This window comes from Pyxicephalus adspersus, chromosome 6 (genome assembly GCF_032062135.1).
Source record: "Pyxicephalus adspersus chromosome 6, UCB_Pads_2.0, whole genome shotgun sequence".
In the NCBI taxonomy this organism is placed as follows: Eukaryota; Metazoa; Chordata; class Amphibia; order Anura; family Pyxicephalidae; genus Pyxicephalus; species Pyxicephalus adspersus.
This window is the reverse complement of record NC_092863.1, coordinates 50,684,893-50,705,646: the sequence shown is the minus strand read 5'-3', so window position 1 is coordinate 50,705,646 and position 20,754 is coordinate 50,684,893. Positions and strand designations below refer to the sequence as shown.

Here is a 20,754-nt window from a genome sequence, read left to right as displayed (position 1 = left end):
CAGTTTTTTGGAATAGTTTTAGTTAATCATTTACAAGACAAAAAGGGGAACTCTGTTTCTAATCACACCAAGCTTTATGTATTAATGCACCAAACAGTCATCTATCTGTTATTGCCAACTTCAGCTTTTGGTCACACCGATATCAAGAAAGGCTATTTGTTTATCAGAAATGTTAAATGTTTATTACAAAATAGGGAACTGTCATTAATTTATCCCTGTCCCTTCCTGATTAAGAATGACAACACATTGTACCTGACTTGTATGTTTAGTTTGAAGTTTAGGGAGATAAGTGTCTGGCATCTCTATCCTCTCATGTCAACTCTCATATATTGAAAGTTAGGCTAAAATACATCACATTTTCAGAGGTGGATATGGAAATTTCTGTATTTTTGCAATTTGTGTTTGTTCTGCAAATATAATATTATTAATAAACCCTGTACAAAGAGATTCATCAATGGGCTGCGCGGTCCCTTAAATTGAACAGAACAGAAAATTGCTTGGGTCTTTGCCCTGAAGTTAAAGCAGGTGGTCCCTGAAATTAGTGAAATTAGTTTTGAAGAGGTACAAAGGACCTATTTTATAATGGTTGACAGTAGCTTTAAATGAAATACATAGCACGACAGCCATGCTATAAATTTCATTACATAGCATGGCTGTCTAGAATTTTTCTAAAGATGTTTTTAGCAATCATAACCTTAATATGTCTCCCATCAAAGTCGTCCTTCAGCCGCAGAAGACAAAATCAGAGAACTGTTATGTCTAACCTGGAACCCTATCTTGGTTTTCAGGTTGCTTTCTCCCCTTGCTACCCACCTTGCTATCTCTCTTTTTTGTTTTAGATAATCTATTGCACTCATAATAAATTAGAATATGGGTGAGATATGGATAGACAACCCTTTTATGTAAGGTAAAAATGACCTTTTTTGAGGAAGGGGGAATCTTCTTTTTTTACAAAAAGGGTAAATCCCCCCTTGCTGTATTTATCAGCAGGGACAGAATGGGTGCACAGAGCCTCCTGGGATAATCACGCCATGCACCCTTTTTTCTCCATATCCGCAAACTACGTCACCCGAGCTTGCTCAGTGTGAGATCTGCTGACTTATGCAGGGGGCTGCAAAAGGAGAAAGAAGATGGCAATGCCCAGTGCTTCCTTCGGGACAAAGAAGGATACCAAGACAATGCAGCTCCCAATCCAGGAAACCTCCGCAGGGATCAATGGATCTGCAAAAGTAAAGATTAATTAATTTTTTAGCTAAAGATTTTTTCTAGCTTACTTCTGCTTCTGCTTTAAATTAACTCCAACCAGTCTGGTTAATACACAATTGAGAGAGATTTATGGGAGATATTTTCCTGCCAAAGGGCATGTTCCTCTCTCCAGACAGTCTTGAGATTTACACAGCCCTGCCAACCACCTGAGCTACTTATGGTCAGGTAAGTGTACAGTGTGGTGCAATTACATCATAGCACAGGAGTTACTTCATCCAGGCCTCCCCAATCAACAGTTTGAAGACTGAGAACTATCATAGTTTGCAAATATGGGGTACATACATGCATATTATGGCAAAAACTTTGGGGGGAACAAAATCGTTGATTTTACTTGGATATTGCAAATGCTTGGCCATGTCCCTTCTCACAGCCCAGGACTGGACAATGAATACGAAACAGTCGCCTAATGCAGTAATTTATCTCCTATGTCAGATTCCCCGTGTTAGCACATATGAATACAGATGAGCCTATAGTTTTTTTTTTTATAGTGTACTGAATCTCCCCGTTCTATTAGCAGTTTAGGGGACTCCCCAAGGCAATATAAAGACATATTCAGGTATTTCAATGAAATCATAACTGCATTTATATCCAAGTTCAGCATTAATGCAAAAAAGTTCATGTCTGTTTGAAGCATATTTTATGTACATCATTTTCAGAATTAATAAATCATTATGCTTTAGAAGATCATTATATTGCAATAACTTTCTACATCCTAACGTTATATAGTGCAGAAATATGTCTGGGATTTTAAACATGAAAACAACAATAATCTTACAACAAAATAAAGTATATATTTCTCACTGCAAGAAAACAGCTGAAGTTGGTAATAGCCCATTTGGTTTTAGTTCAGTTACTGGTTCAGACTCTCTCAGAATTTATGCAAAACATTGTTACCAAACAAGAGCATCACAGGCAATGTAACCAGCCTTTATCTCAGCCTCAAACTTTGTGCAGTGTTGACTTTACATTTCCCTATTGTTTCTAGCAGGCTGGTGTTAGGACCCAGAAAGGAGCTGTTGTAATGAAAGGTTATAAATAGTGTTGTGGACTAGGACAAACTTTAAGGAGTGAGCATGACATCACTCAAGCCTTTTCCCCACCCTAGATTTAGTGGGATGGAGGTACACATTGTCAGAATCTAAAGTCAGATTCCTTAGTGGTGACAATATGAGCAACAGATGCACTGGGACTTAAAAGCTGTGTTTTTCTTCTTTTACCTGCATCCATTCACAGATCTCTGACCCTGCAGATGCTGATTTGAAGGAGTACAGCAGGACATCAGTCAGTGGGGATAAGCACATCATTGTGGTTATATGCGATAACACATGGGCCACTCTGGAGTTGTTCATTCACCTGGGATCCAATGACCTCAGCAGCAGTGTGGAGAGATTGCAACAAGTTTTTAAGGACAATTGCACAAAGCAGCTTGGCGTCTGTGTGTAATTTTATCTGAAGAGATAATACAGTAGTTGGGGATAAAAATTACTCATGGGGAACTCACTGCAGTTTTTTTCTTGGATTGCCTTTCTATTCTTGCGACCATGTGGAAATCAGGTAAATGTATATAGTTTTTTTTCATTATTTGTATGAAATGAGTTCTATTCATCACGTTAATTAAAACAAAAATCAATATATATATATAAATATATATATATATATATATATGTATATATCATTTGTGGATTTCCAGTAGTTTTAGAACTACAAAACCCAACATGTGCTGGCATCTTTTAATAGACATTACAAACTCGTTAATTTCTGCAGCATGATTGGCATATCATGTGCCATGTGCAGGCATGCGCTCATCCATACTTTGTAATGCACTTGCGCATGTGCAAATACCTTCTTGTAGGCAGACACTTCTTGAATCAAAAAGTCCAATGTTGTATGCAAATCTGGAATACAGTACAAACGTATATGTGCACATGTGCAGTCTAAAAACCTTGCAATATATGAAGCAAGGCAGAGGCGTTAAAAAGGACAAAAATATCTTAACTAAATTGTATTATTTTGTGTGTCGGTTTATACCCATATACACAATATAATTGTTTATGCAACATATATTATTTTTTATTAATTTAAAAAATTAATAAATTTAAGGATTATATATTTATCCACTAATTTATTTGATCCATTATATATATATAATTTCTATTTTTTAGAAAGCTGCCGAGATTATTCTATACTGTTTACTTTTGTTATTTATTTGTTTTTATAAAGCCCTGTGCTGTAATTAAATAAAAAAAATGTATTATTTAATAATTTGTCCATTTCTCATTCAAAACAAATACATCATAGAGAATAAACACTGATCATGGTTGTGTTTATCAGTGTTCATCCTCACTAACAGTGACATTTTCACTTTATTAAATCAGGCCTAGGATGTAAACATTAAGGTGTCGGAAACAATTTGCACATTTTGTTATGTTCAACATTTAGAAAGCAACCAGTAAGACGTCACCTTTCTTTAATCTTATTGCAGTAAAGTAAACTGCAGTTGAATGTGATACTATGTGTGCCTTATTGTGTGCTCACAATGCTGCATTGTCTTTTAAATGAAACCTACAATGTGATCAGATTTCAACCATAATAAGATATGGCTTGTGGCTTACATGGCGACATACAGTGCACTGCCACAATGCAGCAAACATGCTGCCCGGTACCTGCAATGGATAATAAAGGCTGCTTCATTGTACAAACAGACCAGATAGATGGTCAATATGTGTCTCCAGCAATAACAAATACAGCCATACAGCACTTTAATTGAAGTTCCAAATACACCCCCTTCCCAGCACAGTACAATACCTTCTTTTCTCACAGTCCCATGGTGACCATTCAATATTTTGTGGCAGAACAGGTCAATCTAGCAATGATCAGAAACAGAATAGAGTCTGTTTAAGATCTGCAAGGGACTAGTTCATTATCATCCCTAATCCTGGAAGCATGTTTAAACAATAGTTGTTTTTTAACCAGTGGAAAGGGAAGTATTTACAGATTTAAACATTTTTTATACCTATACTCCTTATGGACCAAAGTGATTTTTACATTTTCACTATGGACCTCTTTATTTGGCAATCATTTGTCAAAGCTTAAGAAAACAAACTAATGCATATTATGCTTCTATTTATTCTTTATTGTGCAATATTGATTTGTATCCTGTTTCCTTAGGTAAACTTACACCAAAAATATATTAAAATGTCAAGAGGGCGTATTTTCCATTTTGACTGTCAGTTTGTCACTGTGTCAGTTTTAGGAAAAACATTTTTTTTTATACATTGTATTCTATAGTTGTCCACTCTAAAATACCACTAAAAAACATGACAAGTTTTTTGCAAACTTTTTTTTTCTATTATGTGTTGCTGAAAGTTACAAACAAACAAAGGTTGAAGGTTAAAAAAAAAGGGATAAAGAGTTCTCTGGAAAACAATAGCGTTGATTGAAGTCCACTAAGATTTAATGAGGGGTTAAATATTGAGAAAATGTTTTTGGAACAAAAACATTTTTTGCTTTACTTGTATATTCTCCAAGGGCATGTTTGGACTAGCGGTTTTTTACCACAGCATTTATTGCTGTGATAATTGGCTGCACAATAGCATTTTTTCACTTTTTTTTTTAATTTAAACCTCTTGAAAAAAACTTTGGCAAATACCTAAACAAACTAGCATAAGCAGTGACAAGTGGTGCAATTCAAGTCTATGGAGGTGGCAAGGGCAGCAAGCCGCCTTTGACGCTGCACATAGTGTATGAAAGAACGTGCAACAAAGATGCTAACTCTTGACAATCAATTAACAGTTAAAAAACAGATCTATATAGTCAAATGTAAACCTTTTTTGTGAATATTTTTACATGGCACAACTGCTAAAAACCACTTACAATTACCACTAGTCTGAACATGTTCTGCAGCAGTTCCTGGCAACTGTGGTATTATTGCAATGTTAGTTGTATATATTTGCAAGTATTAGCAATGTTAGGTGTAGCATGTACACACGCACTGGGGGACTTGTGCATGCATGGGAACGTGTGAGGAGCATGCGTGTATTGGAGTGTGTGCCCTTGTTTGCATTTTGCTAATTTTTCTTATTGGCTTTTAATGACATTATTGGAGCTTATTGACATCAATAAAGTATTTTCATGTTGCTAAAGCCTCAGTGACTGTAGCGAAGACATCAATTGGTTAATTACCTTTTTTATGAAAGGGCATTGAAGTCTTTTCCCCCAGCACTGAATATGATTGAATGTTCCCATTAGGGATGTTAATATTAAAGTTGTAATATTTTAACAACTTTGTATCTCCCACGAGAAGTGCCTTGGATGTCTCCTGAGAGGCATGGTATGCATCCAGCTGTAATACTCCATCCATTCATCACTAGGACTTGTCATGTTAGCTGTGTGAATAGGCAGTAGCACCATGGTGAAGTCTTAACGGTATTTTTATGGATTCAAAGCTGAAACAGACTAATGATCTGCTGAAAGGGAAAGCAATGCAAACATACAGCACTAACACCAAATTAAGCATTAACTTTTTTAATGGTCCGTCATTATTTGTGTGTGTTAATTATCAGGTGGTTGCTCACCTTTGCTGGGATGATTCATTTATCCTACTGAGCTTGGTTAACGATGTCACTGCCAGCTTTTTCAAAGTAAGATGATAGGAAACAACTTCTCTAAATATTCAATCTTCACAGATAAAAAAGGCATTCAGACTTTTGTATGGTCCAATAAAATTCACTGTCAGATTTCCCATTTTCTCCATGTGTTCCTTTTGAAGTTAGCTATAGTCCAAAATACAGTATTTCTTACATCTGTCAGACCAAGCTGTATTTATTTTTGATGTGCTTTAACAAGTAAACTATATTTCAGAGTCTTAGGGCTGCTAGATGAAGCACACAAAGTCTGTTTATTTATTGAATTTCTTGACTGGTTGCAATAGCTTGTGATGATGGCAACATAGCGTGTTGAGGATGTAAGTTGTGCCATGTGGTAATCTTGTGCAGAATTGTGTTTGAAGGTTTCTGAATGGTAAAATACCTGTTAAACTGCTTGAAAACAATTCATCCAGCTGGAGTATTCATAGAAGCTGAACTCCAGGCAGATATAAATTATTGCAGCCTATTTATACAATATTACATGACATTTTGTAAAAGAAAGCAGCATAATTCCTTCTTGTTATCCTCTATACAGCAGAGCTCAGACTAGGAGAGAGAAAATCAGATATGTTCATGTGCTATTAATGTGTTGAGCCTATTATTCTGCCATTGCCACTTTCATTGTCCAGTCACAGGCTGGGAGAAAGACTCTACCTGTAAAGCTGCGTAAAGATGTCATTTTTTTGTTGCTGGAAATATTTTTAAAGGTTTCCTTTGACATTAGAACTAATTTTACACATAGTGCTGTTTACTTCTATAGAGAAGGAATGGAATGGAACAGATGTTTGTGAACACTGCTGCGTCCTCCTCATAGGAAATGACAATGGCCACCCCTGGTTGGTTGTTTAGCGATCTGCCACTGTGGAAACCAATGTACACATGCTAAATTTTTGCTTGGAACGATCACAATTGTTTGTAATACAGGACAATTTATATAGCATGTGTATGTAGCTTGATCATTACTTAAAGTGGAACTAAATTCAGCTGACAGGCAGGTTGTACATGTCTCCTCTATCATTCAGCATCATCCAGCCCTCTTCTTCCCAACCTGACTATGGCCCCCTTTCCCCTTTACTCATTTAATTTCAGTTTTTTTAATTGTGAAAGTTCACAATAACATTTGAGTGTTACATTAAGCAGTCTGTATAGGCATCCTTCTCATCCTAACATATACCAAAGAACATATATATGCATTATTCCTCCCACAATCCACCCTGATACTTGAATGAAGGCTGAGGACTGTTGAGAAAAGTACTGACTAAGGTACAATGAAGTTTTCAGGAAGCCAAGTACGACACCTTTCTGGCCCCTTCCACCAGCCATCATCTGCCTGAATGGTGTAACACAAAGACCCAATGGAATCACTTGGAATAAGGAATGTAATGAAAACAGAAAGGCTTTATTACCTTTTTTGTCAGGTTGGTGAGGGGTATAAGAGGAACTAGGTAAGGCTAAATATAAACAGATTAAACATCAGCATGGGGCTGTACATGTTATGCAGGAGGTAATTTATTTGCAGGAGGGTATCTGACACCTGATGAGGATTCCCTGCATTTGCTTTGTGGTACAGGCAGGAGGAATGTATGGTGGTTGAGGCACCTGGGTCGTGGTAAGTATGCAGTAACAGTGAAAGTGTTGGGTTAGATGATGTCAGTGTGGGGGCAATAAGTTAAAGTTTGGTAAAAGTTCTTGTATTCTTTAAGAACATAAAAAACACAGCATATGGAAGCAGGAAGAGAGGGGTGTACATAGTGCACAGTAAAATAAAGCAGATAAATATTTGACAAATTCCTCTTCACTGAGCAGCCACCAAACTACAGAAGAACTGTGACCCTATAATAAATAAATATAAACACATTTCATTCCAACAGCAGCCTTTAGACACCACTGTTATATATCTTATTGTATGTTATAATAAAGAGCTGGCTACGATCCATTCTAACACATAAATGGATTACTTCCGGCTATACATAGGAACAAAAAACAAAAAAAAAATGAATGGGAAAAACTCCCACATCTTATTCCACAGACAAAACTATTGGATACCCTTTCATGTATGTATTGAACAAAGTAAAGACAGAATAAATGTCCAAAAATCCAAATGTTTACCAATGCAAACTGAATACAAATGAAATAACATGCGACAAACACTTCATAAACCTCACAATGAATATAAAGCAAGGGCAGATCTGACTTTTTTGCTGGCTTTATAAAATACACCACGCAGTTCAGGGTTATTTGGTAAATTTGTGGACTGTTTTCTTTTTATCTAACAAGTAATAAAAAGCAACACAAAGAAATTCCTTTAGAACTAGCTACGAGAATTTTTCCCTACACTTGTGATACTGTAATATTGCCCAGAAAACTGGAGCTTGGTCATGGAAAGGGAAAATTCATATTTTTATACTTGGTGGATTTGTTTCATTTTTGTGATTCATGATGGAAATGATACTAAAAATACACAACACATATTTTATCAACAGATTTCATAGGTTGACAGCATGTAACCAGATTCACAGCATTTCTTTTATCTGCTTTATAAACAAGTTATTCTTCTCCTATTTCCCTTTTTTTATTAGTGTACTTTGACTTCAAGAGAAAAAATGGACAACATTGACAGTCCGTTACCCATACATGAATGTAACAAAAAAAAGGAAACAAAGGTTATCTCAGCACAACTATGTAGCGAATGACTTCAGTATAAAACAGAATCAATCACAATATCAACTTCCTTCCTAGTGACCTTATAGAGAAGGTTGATTCCCTGGTCACCTCTCCTTCATGATCCTGCTTTTCCTGAACTTAAAACTTTACTTACCCCTAGGCTTAAGGAAACAATTATTCTGTCATTGCAGGATATTTGAGCTTTTTCACTGACGGATGAATTCTCCACAGACTGATCAGTGGGGTTTTTGCCATTATCTTGTTTTGATATAGCGCCAACATATTACGCAGCGCTTTACAGTCAAGCCAATTTTAGGGGGAATACCAGTTAACCCACCAATATGTTTTTGGTATGTGGGAGGAAGCCCATGCAAACACAGGGAGTACTAGCCATGAGTGCCTCTGAGACACTATACTTCCTATCTACAGTATTACTGCCCTTCTACCAGTCCACTTAAATCATACAACATAAAAAAATGCAATATTAGAAGGAGTAACCCAGTGTTTGATTAAGTCAAAAATGAGCATGGTCTATTTCATAAATATAATGTGCACAGGATTTCCTCCCTCTATATGACACACAAAACAAATATTACCTTATAAAGAGAAACTGAACTTTATAGAATATTTAATATCTATAGTTTAACCACAGACAGGTCTGTAACAGAGTAAAATGTAAAGAAATACATTTAGTCTAGAAGTTACAGTTTGGGGGAAGCAGCAGGATAAGTGACATTAGAAATGCTGAGAGTTGCCGGATATGCATGTCTTAAATAACCTAAAGTAGAACTAAAGGCTTAGTGGCTAAAGAACAAATCTATGGGTGCGGGATTTTAGATTTGATCCCCAACCGTATTCAATCTGCAAGGAGTTTGCGTGATCCCTGTCTTTGTTTCCCACACCCCTAAAAACATGCAGTTAGGTTAATTGGCTCCCCCAGACAGCAAAATCAAAGTGTAATGGCGTGAACTGAGTGTGTGATAATAATAATTAAGGAATAAATAGAAAAAATTGTAAATATGGGATCTAATGTACAACAGCTCAGGGTTGTTCATAGTCATTGAAAAAGATGAAAATTTAGCTTAAGTTCTGTCTTCTGAATGCAAGAGGGAATGTTATGTCACGACAACAAGACAGAACAATGTCCTAGCATCAGAAGGGTAGAAGAGCATCATGGAGTCAGCGGGACAAGAGAATGCTCCATCTGAGAGGAGACTGTACGCACATCAGTTGTATATGTGTAACTGAGAGGAGAATTTGAAAATTTAAGTTATGGCAGATTTACCTACCGTGTTTCCCCGATGATAAGGCAGGGCCATCAAATAAGACAGCCCCCCCTTTTCATGTTAAAATGAAAAATAAGCCCCCCCCCGTGTCGTTATCTGTATGTGCAGGATCGGTGCTATACGATCGTTCGTAGATATCGTGCAGGATCGTTCGTCGTTCGTTTAACAACGATAATAATTGGAAGTGTGTACATAGCTTTACACTCAGTGCTATGAATGTCCTAAGCACCTATGCTATATCTCCACTGGTTTCAGGGTAAATGCACCAAAAATGCAGCATGCTTTTGTTCAGAACAAATGTTAAAAAAGCTTTAATTCAATATGCTTAATGTGTTTTCTATAGACGTTTCTGGATGCTTTGCTTTTTTCAGTTCCAATGCATATGCTTTGGATTAAAGCAAAAAAGACCAATATATTGTGTGAAAGGTATGCATAGGCAGTCCGATATCAACCTTGACATTTTGCACAATTGCTTATTATATTGACTTATATTATTGCTTGATTTAAATTATTGTCTGTTTGCCTCTGCATACCTTTCATACAATAAAACTATGGTGGAGCAAAAACCTGTAGTCTTGAACCCATGGACATCACCAGATGCTGGGTTTCCTCCTTTTTAATGCTCTGCCAGGCCTTTACTGCAGCGGCTTTCAGTTGCTGTTTGTTTGTGGGCCTTTCTGTCCGAAGTTTAGTCTTCAACAAGTGAAATGCATGCTCAATTGGGTCCAGATCAGGTGACTGACACTAGTGTCCCAGTGCCACTGGCAGCCATGCACGCTCAAGCCATCACACTGCCTCCGCCATGTTTTACAGATGATGTGCTATGCTTTGGATCATGAGCTGTTCCACGCCTTCTCCATACTTTTTTCTTGCCATCATTCTGGTAAAGGTTGATCTTGGTTTCATCTGTCCAAAGAATGTTTTTCCAGAACTGTGCTGGCTTTTTTTTAGATGTTTTTGAGCAAAGTCCAATATAGCCTTTCTATTCTTGAGGCTTATGAATGGCTTGCACCTTGCAGTGCACCTGCTCTATTTACTTTCATGCAGTAAAACTGCAGTAGACTTGGATATCGATACGCCTACTTCATGGAGAGTGTTGTTCACTTGGTTGGCTGTTGTGAAGGGGTTTCTCTTCACCATGGAAATGATTCTGCGATCATTCACCACTGTTGTCTTTGGTGGACGTCCAGGTCTTTTGGCGTTGCCGAGTTCACCAGTTCTTTGTTTCTTTCTCATGATGTACCAAACTGTAGATTTTGCCACTCCTAATATTGTAGTAATTTCCCGGATGGGTTTTTTCTGTTTTGGCAGCTTAAGTATGGCTTGTTTCACCTGCATGGAGAGCTCCTTTAAACTGCATGTTGTCTGTTCACAGCAAAATCTTCCACATACAAACCCCCCCCCCCCCCTCAAATTAACTCCTGGCCTTTTATCTGCTTAATTGATAATGACATACCAAAGGAATTGCCCACACCAGCCCATGAAATAGCCTTTGAGTCATTTTGTTCAACCCACTGAATTAAAGCTGAAAGTCTGCAGTTCAACTGCATCTGAGTTGTTTCATTTAAAATTAATTGTGGTAATGTACGGAACCAAAATGAGAAAAAAGTTGTCCCTGTCCAAATATTTATGAAGCTAATTTTATTTTAATAAGTGACATCTGAGAAAATAATGTGATTCTTCATATTATAAAACTGGCCTTAGGTACAACTTAAACTGTAGAACTGTGACTACCACATTTACCCTGTTTACCTTCCACTTTTTTCCAACATTACAATAAAAATTAAATTTGTGTCCTACCCTAATACAGAACTCTAGATTTGTAATGTTGTCCTTCTATTTTGAATGGATACACACAGCCCTGCTATTCACTCCTTTACATCACTAAGCTGAATGCTGGGAGAAAGCACTGAATGTAGGTAAGTTGTGTGTATGGGAGATGCCTTTTCTAGAAAGATTGTTTGCCCATTTTTTTTGTATACAAGCCCTTCCTATCACTTTTAACGGAAAAAACATAAAAAAACTTTTGATGCCATATAAGATGATATGCCATAATACTGTACTGATCATAACCTGAAGGTAAGAAGGTAAAACAGTAGTCTGTGACTTTTATATGCTTCCTATCTGGTTTGATGCCAGACCCAGATAATGGATCAATTTCAAATATTAGATTTGCCTTACAACAAAACAGTTTTACCTTTGTGTTGTTTTTCATAAATATTCAGCATATCAAACATTTGTTTTATGATTCTTCTTTGGCTACAGGGCACTGTAAAAATCAATACCCACAAACCACCAAGTGTTGGCAGGTGTAATATGCTTTTCCATTTTACTATCTTAGAATACTTTAGAATAAAATTTTCCCTCTTTTTTCTTACCCACGGACTCCCCAGCTATTAAGTGAGCATGGATTTTGTCTGCATTAAGCAGTACTTATTTACATTATCTTTATCCCTTAAGTACCAATTATGGTAGCGGTGTAAAGGCCAGATCCATCACAGTTTCTGTAAAATGAGCTTTCTTGTGTCTGGTATGAATGTTCATAAAATATTGTTTGTTTGCAACTGTTCTCTACAAGACTTATGGGAGTGGATCCAGCCGGAAGATTTTTCGCTTTTTTTGTCTGAAGATTGTTCAAGGATGTGGAAACCTGGTTCCCTGCAGACACTTCACAATAAAATAGCGAAACTGTTCATTTTAGTGATTAATTGTCAGTGAAGAAGCCAGAGGAAGTTTAGAAGTGGTCACAGGGTTCTGATGTATACCAGTTGTACAAGCAAAGTCCTAAAGGTTTCTCTAACAACTTTTAAAGGAAACCTTTACTGAGAAATTTACAGAGGATCTCCCTCAAAAATCAGTTCCCTTGTTACCTTACTGACCTATGGCAGAACATTTAACTATTGAAGTCAGAGGAAAGTCAGATATAGTACTGAATATTACATTGAGATTGTAAAACTGCAAAAATTTCAAGCATGGAATTGGTCAAACACTTCACAATCTCTTCTTGCAGTCATTTTTTTAACCTTTTTATTCATTTTTGAACCATTCACCCAATCCTGAATAGATTTTGCAATAATTTTGTTATGCTTATGAGAAATTTGAAATGTTTCAAAAGTAATTGTTGAACAGAAGCAAAAATAGAAAAACAGAAATGCAAATGACTGGTCACCGGTATTGTTTGTTGCCTTCCTGCAGCTGATTTTGCCTCATTAGTTGTCAGTTTTACTCAGATAACAGCTATTCTGACCTTGGATCAGAAATTAAGCAATGTTCTAGTCTAACATGTACACGTCAATGACAGGCAAAGTGCCCTATTTAATATACAGCGCTGCGTAATATGTTGACACTATATCAATCTTGTTTATTAATAAAATATATAAATTAATATATATTTATTAATAAGACAACAGTTATAAATTAAAATCCTTTTGAGGTTCATATTCTGCCTTTTTTTAATAGAAATCTCTTTTCTCTAAACAGGCTTATGAAAATTACACCAAATCTCAGGGTCACCCAGGTAAGATTGCATCTTATTATCTATAAAAGACATGCACATTCACTGTATATCGAAAGTCTAGAGGCTTGCGGGTAAAGATGAGAAAAATGGATTGAAATTACTTAATTTTGAACCTATTATTCACTTTTCTAGGTGAATATTGAATTCACACAGTGGTAGTATGATTTTTTTTTTTCTAGGGTTTTCTTTGGGTGGTTCCCAAGGATGCAGATAAATAGAGACATTTGTGCTGTTCTATGCACCATTGTACTGTGAGTGCAGGAGGCAGTGGTGATGCACTCCAGGGGGGGAATATGGCCCCCCTGGAAATTGTATCAGCACTGTTTCTGCTGGGAAGTCTGCTGCTTTACCAGTTGTTTCCATATGTCAATTGTGTTATTGTGACGAGGGCCATCCAGGTATTCTGTATGTTTTATTATCATGGTATAGAAAAGTATTATTACTGTATATAGTGCATGATTATTTATGTCATTCTCAAAACTGTTTCTTTTCAAAATGTTTACCTTTTTCCATGAAAGGCAAAAATTCTATATAAAAATAATGTTAACCTAACAAGAGCATACCCAAGTGTTTTTCTCCCTCAGTACAGGAGTTTATTTTGTTATGAATGATTTGGCCTCCATCATAAAATGCATGTACTCTGCGAAAAACTGAACATTTAATTACAGCCCTGCTATGCAGGCCTCAGTGTGTTTTATTCATGGCTGCAGTAACATGAGACCTTATGATTAACTGAAATATGATTTTCAAAGAAAAGTGTATCGGCACATGTAAAAGCAGCTGGCTTTAATGGTGAGAATGAAAAAAATATGCTTTTCCTAGGGTGGGCCGGGACAGCAAGCTGGCAACAAACATGAGTAGCTAACCTGTGAACAAAATAAATGATAGTGGAAGGATTAGAATTGATGAAATATTTGCTTGTAATGCATGATCAGAGTTTTGTTTCACTGAGGACTGTGAGTGAATATTTGATATCTATCTATGGGCCTGATTTATTAAAGCTTTCCAAGGCTGGAGAGGATACACTTACATCTGTGAAGCAAACCTGGAATGGATCTGGTCCAGGATTCAAAACATTTGCTAACAAATAGCAAATGACTTTGAAGAAATCCATTCCAGGTTTGCTGGGTCACCCGGCGTCGCTGATGAAAGTGTATCCTCTCCAGCCTTGGAGAGCTTTAATAAATCCTCATTATATGTGCCATATTGACATACCTACTGTTGCAAGAGGTAGTATTTGTAGAACCTTTGCAGTAATACCAGTAGGGATGAAGTTCTGGTTGGCTGCTAAAATAAATTGAAGGGATTGATTTTGGGATTGAGATTTCTGGTATTAATTTAATGTATGTCTAGATTCAACAGGAAGAGTAAATAGTAATGAGTTGCATGGCCTTTGAATTTTGATCAGCATGCACAGAGGGGCCTTTATTGGGGCTTTTAGTTAAATTGGCTCCATCACCATAAAAAAGGGTATGGAGCAGGCAGTGACAGCAAATTGAAAGTTGTTGTAGGAAAGCATAGAGATTGCTGAAGAAGAGCATATGTAGAGATTAGGGTCAAGTTTGAACACTATACTTCAATTCTGACTGATGCTTTTTGGGGAGTCCACCCATTTACTGCTTGTTATTATAGGCGGTATTTACTGTTTATATTGTATTTAAATTTGTTGTCACTTTTAGCTGCTGTTTAGATTTTGTTTTATAGTGTGATATTTTAGGGTTTACATTGATTTTAGGGGCATAAAAATTTTTAGTTAGTACTGATAGAGCCTTTATTATAGATCAAACTGTTTTTTTTTTTTTTTCGTAGAGTGATATTTTGGAAGGTTCATAGCCTAAAACTGAACTGTTTAAATGGATACAATGTAAAGAGCAAGAATAGTGTGCACCTAAACATCGTTCACAAGTACTTACCCACTTATCTCGATAGATAAAATGAAAGTTAAGTAAACGTCTATTTTCCTAGTTAGGACTGTCCTGCAGCTAGCCAATTTTATACTACTGTATCCACGTAATTTTTTTTAACATCCAGCCAGCATTTTTGTTTTCACTAAAGGTTTTTTTTTATTAAACACTGTATGCTGCAATTGCCAGTTTATGAAAGTAGCATGTGCATTTGTAATGCAAGTGAATCGGCTGCTTAAGCCACTTCCAAATTACTTAATTTAGGTAAATAGAGCTGTGGATCATGTCTTTAAAGGAATTTATGGTATGGCAATCAGAGCAATGATCACCACCTTACAAATTAGATCACCCTTTTATTAATTGGCAGTATAACAGTAGCTATTAGATATGAAAAAGTGGAGACCCTGATATCATATAACTAATTCTTTATAAATCGGCACCAAGGATGTGAAAAAGAAAGTGGTTTGCTCTTTAATGCATGGGATATATTTGAAAAAGATATCAAATTCACTAAATATGAGCAATTTATTGCAAGAAAAAGGTGAAGGCATAATATACTGAGTAGTAACAACTGCTTCATCATGCTGACAGCATAGCTAATGCAAGGGAAAAGCACATAAACTCACCGATTCCCAGTGGGGGTTCTATTTTTCCTGCTTCAAATCTATTGGGCTACAGAGAACTGAGGAGGATTGCTCCTACAGGAAGTCAAAAATGTTCAGTTTCAGGGTATTGGTATGCTGTGTTAATATTCATAAATACTGCCAATGTTTTTACATTTTGAATAAAGTACAATATGAGTTAACCGCTGTCAATATGAGTTTCTTTGCTGTATGTTATTGCCATTGGAGAGATTTCCTTTCAATTCTTGTTCTGTAGACATTTCTCTAAAGTGTGGGAAATGCCCTTGAAGGCAGTCATTCTGTCTTTTTTGTTCATCTACTCAAACAGTCGATGAATATCTAGCCATTATTCAGAATAAAGTGTGCCTAGATGTAATGCCAGAAGAGGATGATGCTGTATAAATTAGTAACAATATTTTTTAAGGGAATATTGGTGAACTAAAAACAAACCAATGTAAACTTCTTAGTTGTGACTTTTTCATAATTTCATTTTTTTTTACCCATGTTAAGGTTTTCTAACAAACAAATGTCAAATGACAGCCACAAAAAAAAACGCCTTGCCAAAGCAATTTTTAATTGACATTGTTTAAATATTTTGAATTGAAAACATTGTATATTCTATAGCTAGCTTTCATTTCCAATTATGAAAGATATTGAGTAATCACCTGGCAAGTTTATTCCAACCCACCAGAGGCAACACATTTTGTCTCATTACAATTTTTACAATAACAAGTCAGAAATATGAGTATCATTTTTACATAGAGACATATTTTTTAGTGGCAGAAGACACTTTAGACTTAAAGAAAGTGTGCCATAGAATGTAACTTACTTAAAGTAATGAAAAAGTTCTGCTTACTGTTGCATATGACTTACGTTTTCCATCAGACCTTCTTAATGCCACAGCCAGAGATGTAACATATGAAATATGGCTGCATATATCAGGACATGGTTTAGTCCAGCCAGCACCTTACAGGTGGTTGTTACAAGAACTCAGTTATGTGTGTGCACAAAACAATGCAGAAGTACTCCATTCTGACAGCTTTTAAGGGGCATACCGTATTGTCCATGCAAAGGTGTCTAGTACTAGTGTAGTGTAAATGGTCTATATTGCCATAAATGTACATGACTGTTCCTTCCTGGGGAAGATGGTGAAAGGATTTTACACTCTAGAAACATGGCTCTGTGGCTCCACACATGTGTTACATGTGCGTCAGGGGGAGCACAAATATGTAATATCTTCATGTTGTAGGATAAGTCCACTTTAAGGAAACTCATCCATGGATAGTAGACACCATAGAGTGTCAGATAATTACTTGGTTGTTGCCTTTCTCTTATTTAAAACACTTCTAAAAGTACCCCAAAATGCTTTTACTTCCACGCTGCACTAGGATAATTAGGACTCTGTCCCTTGCCTATCCCTATTTAGGATTTTAAGGTATTCAAATTAAGTCACAGAAACGATAGACCATCAGAAGATAGGCAAATATGTAACATATATGTAATATGTATTAATTAGTGACTCAAGATGACCTTTTCATCACTCTTATAGTGTTTATGAGGCTACTTGACATGGTCCATTAATTACCTTGGTATTGATATTTTAATTTTTCTCATAGGAAGACAAGTGCTACCTAAATCATTATAAATCATAATGTCTTGGCATCAAGGTCATGAAAAATATATTTACAAGAATAAAGCCTCATGTTGTAAACTAAGAATGTATGTTTAGTTGCCTAAACCTAATTGGTTGCAGTGAAATACCGTACCTTGCTCCTTGTTTTGCCTGCTAATCCAATTTTATGCTCTTACTATTTCCAGGCCTCCAAGTCTTAAAAACAGCATCACACTACTGGCCTTTGGAGGTAGTTCATGGGATTCGTGAGCTTCCCCGCGTCACCATGGGTCCTATGGGTAATGACAGTGACAGAAGTATGTACAGCTGTTTTATACATATGCATTTTAGAGTGTATCATATATTATGGTCTTCACCTACAAATAAAGATTGAATTCACTGTATTAAATTGCACTGAAGAACACAGGAAGCACACTATGACACTGACTTGTACAGAAGTCTCATAAAAGGCAATTGGTATACAAGATGAGTTAAACCTATATCACAACAGTTAGAACATTTTTAAAATAAATGTACAAAACAGATTAAATGTTTTCCCTGAATTAAATGTATTTATTCTCTAGCATATAGTTTATATTTCTAATTCTTTCATTCTAAATTGAGTATATATAGAGCAGGTGGGTAGAGTGCTTTTGGCTTGTTGATCTTGTCTCTTGTGACAATACTTTTCATTAATTTGCAGTAAATAATAAAATAATCAAAAAACACACTGACAGTAACGTTCAATTCTTCTACAAAATCTTTCCTACTGATTCCATGTCCGATATACTATATCTCAAAACATGACAAATATGCCCAAAAATGTTCGTAAGAAATAACTTAATCTGTGAAAACTTAAACTTTCTATCATTAATGGCACTTATATTAATAAATCCAATATTTGGAAAAAAATAGTTCTTTTGATTAGAATGATTAGAAATATTTCCATTGTGATAGAATGTTTCCAAAAACATGTAGGGGTCCTTTACAAAGTAGTGAATCTGACATTCATCAAACATATTTGCCACTGAGGATTCTCCATCACGTATCATGTTTTGTCTTATAAATAGAGAATATATATATCACAGATCTTTGTGACAAGTTTGTAGAGGGACATCTTGTAAAAACACATCTGGCAAATTATGAGGAGTTAAAACTTTACAGAGAAATGATTTTAAAAAAATATTTATGAAATAACTAGTTCATCCAAATTTGATATTAACTTTTTAAAGTTTTATATGTCTTTGTCATAGACAAATATAACACTTTCTATGTGTCTTACTTTTTAAATTACACAATTGTATATCCCATTAACATGATTCATCTTAAATGTCTATAGTTTCTCAAAGACATACTATTAAATAATTATCAGCATTAAACTCTATTGCTATTATGTAAACTTTTAAAAAATTATTTAGGTTCTAGAGCCAATTTATTTGTATTTCCTTGTATTTATTCATCTTTATCCCTCTACCCTGGAGCCAAGCATATTATTAAACGTTTGATCTGCTTCATTTTTTGCATTCTCTGGAATCGTAGAGTTTTCTTTGACAGTTATCAGATGTACGTACTTCAGTGCCTTGCCAGTAAAACACAATCTGACACATGATGATTGCATAACTAACATAACATGGGTCATTTTGGTGCTGGTGTTTGATTTAACACTACACAGATGTCCTGACAGTATCTTGAGAAAAAGAGTTCACAACTGATCTCAAGAAGCTGTTTGTGTTAGTCAAGCTGCTTTCCTGGTACACAGTGTCTCTGCTCTACATAGCTTTTAAATTGTAAACTACTGCTTGTAACTCAACTTCTCTGAAAATCCAAGGCAGTGACATCCAGGGTACATACATAAAAAGTGGTACATTTGAAAACAAGCTGCACAGCTAGTTGTTTATGTTGTTGTAGCCTGCCATGAATTTATTATAAAGCTAAATTTCAAGCAGCAAAATGTTATCCACATTAGAGGGCTTACTAGACGTTGACCTCTATAATTACATTTATTATTTCCCTTCCTTTTTATAGCTTCTAAAATGTGTTCTTTTACTTTAGGTAACTTTTACAGCTTGCACAGTACTTCAGCTTCCCCCTTCCTGACATCGGTGTTGTTGGTATGTTAGACTATTCTTGGCCATTTACAAACCACAGCTTGTAGTTATGCTGCAGCTTTGCATTTTGTGAATGATCAAACATTGATGGTAACAGAGAAACAACACCATCACCATCTCTGTCATACCTTCAGCACTAATGTTTCCAGGAAAGTTTAAGGCAAACCTTAAATTACTGTGCTGCAGATACAGCTAGAGTTCAAATGTAGGTCCAGTCCCTGCTTAGTAAACTGTCAGGTCTTATTGGTTTCTGTATTACTAGGATTTTCCCTTATTTAGGCCTTTGTTGACAAGCATTTCAGAATTCTTTCTTTATTGTTAACGCTACAGCACACAAAGGCAACAGTTGGGAAAGGAACTTTTTCAGCATGACTAATCTGTTTACAAACTAGCTGCATAAAGATGTAGGACCATATTTATTAAAGGTGTTCAAGACTGGAGAACTTGGGTGATCCAGCAAACCTGGAATAGATTCATGAAAAAGCATTTGCTAATGTTTACTACTTAGTATGCAAAAAAAAAAGAATATATTTTGCTATTAGCTGGCAATGTTTTCAATCCTGGACCAGATCCAATCCAGGTTTGCTGGATACCCAGGTTTTTCCATGATAGTCTATCTCACTGTTTTTCAACCTTTTTAACATGAGGAAATCTCTTGAAATACATTTCAGTTATTCAGGTAACCCCTACTATAATTACTATACCCACAAATCACAGTACATTCGTGTGGTGGTCAATGGCAAGATTGCCTTCTACATTACTGGTCATTGGGAAGAATGACATCCCTACAGCTTGATATCTGTCAAAACTTACATGAGAGTCACAATATATTCACTGCCCAAGAAACCCTTAGCAAGGGTATATATGCCAATTGCAAGCCAAGAGCTTTAATCCAACAACAGTGTCTGCATTTCTGTGTGCTTTTAGTTTTTTTGTTTCATCCCCTATAACCAATGCATCTTGTGAGTTTTGCTTCCATAATCCATGTTCATATGCCACCATCATTTACATTGTGTCTTGTGAGATCATTGCTATTCATCTTTATATCTCTCAACAAACATGACTTCAGAAATTATGGCTTTTTTTAAGTTTGATTCCTTTATACTTTGGGTATGCAGACAGTAAGGG

General features: G+C 35.9%; 1 protein-coding gene across 4 annotated transcripts in view; it reads left to right on the top strand.

The window, feature by feature from the left end:
* Positions 1-1,848: 1,848 nt before the first annotated feature.
* The window catches only part of ADGRD1 (adhesion G protein-coupled receptor D1), a 312,771-nt gene continuing 293,865 nt past the window's right edge, over positions 1,849-20,754 (top strand). For 3 of the 4 annotated variants that reach the window (XR_011921431.1, XM_072415722.1, XM_072415721.1), the window contains exons 1-3: positions 1,850-2,820; positions 13,343-13,379; positions 17,725-17,835. Coding sequence is in view for 3 of the 4 variants with exons in the window: in XM_072415722.1 (XP_072271823.1) it covers positions 2,755-2,820; positions 13,343-13,379; positions 17,725-17,835 (214 nt within the window). In the remaining variant the exon portion in view is untranslated. Of the gene's footprint in view, positions 2,821-13,342; positions 13,380-17,724; positions 17,836-20,754 lie in introns of all 4 variants that reach the window. The other variant, XM_072415723.1, reaches the window with a different exon arrangement.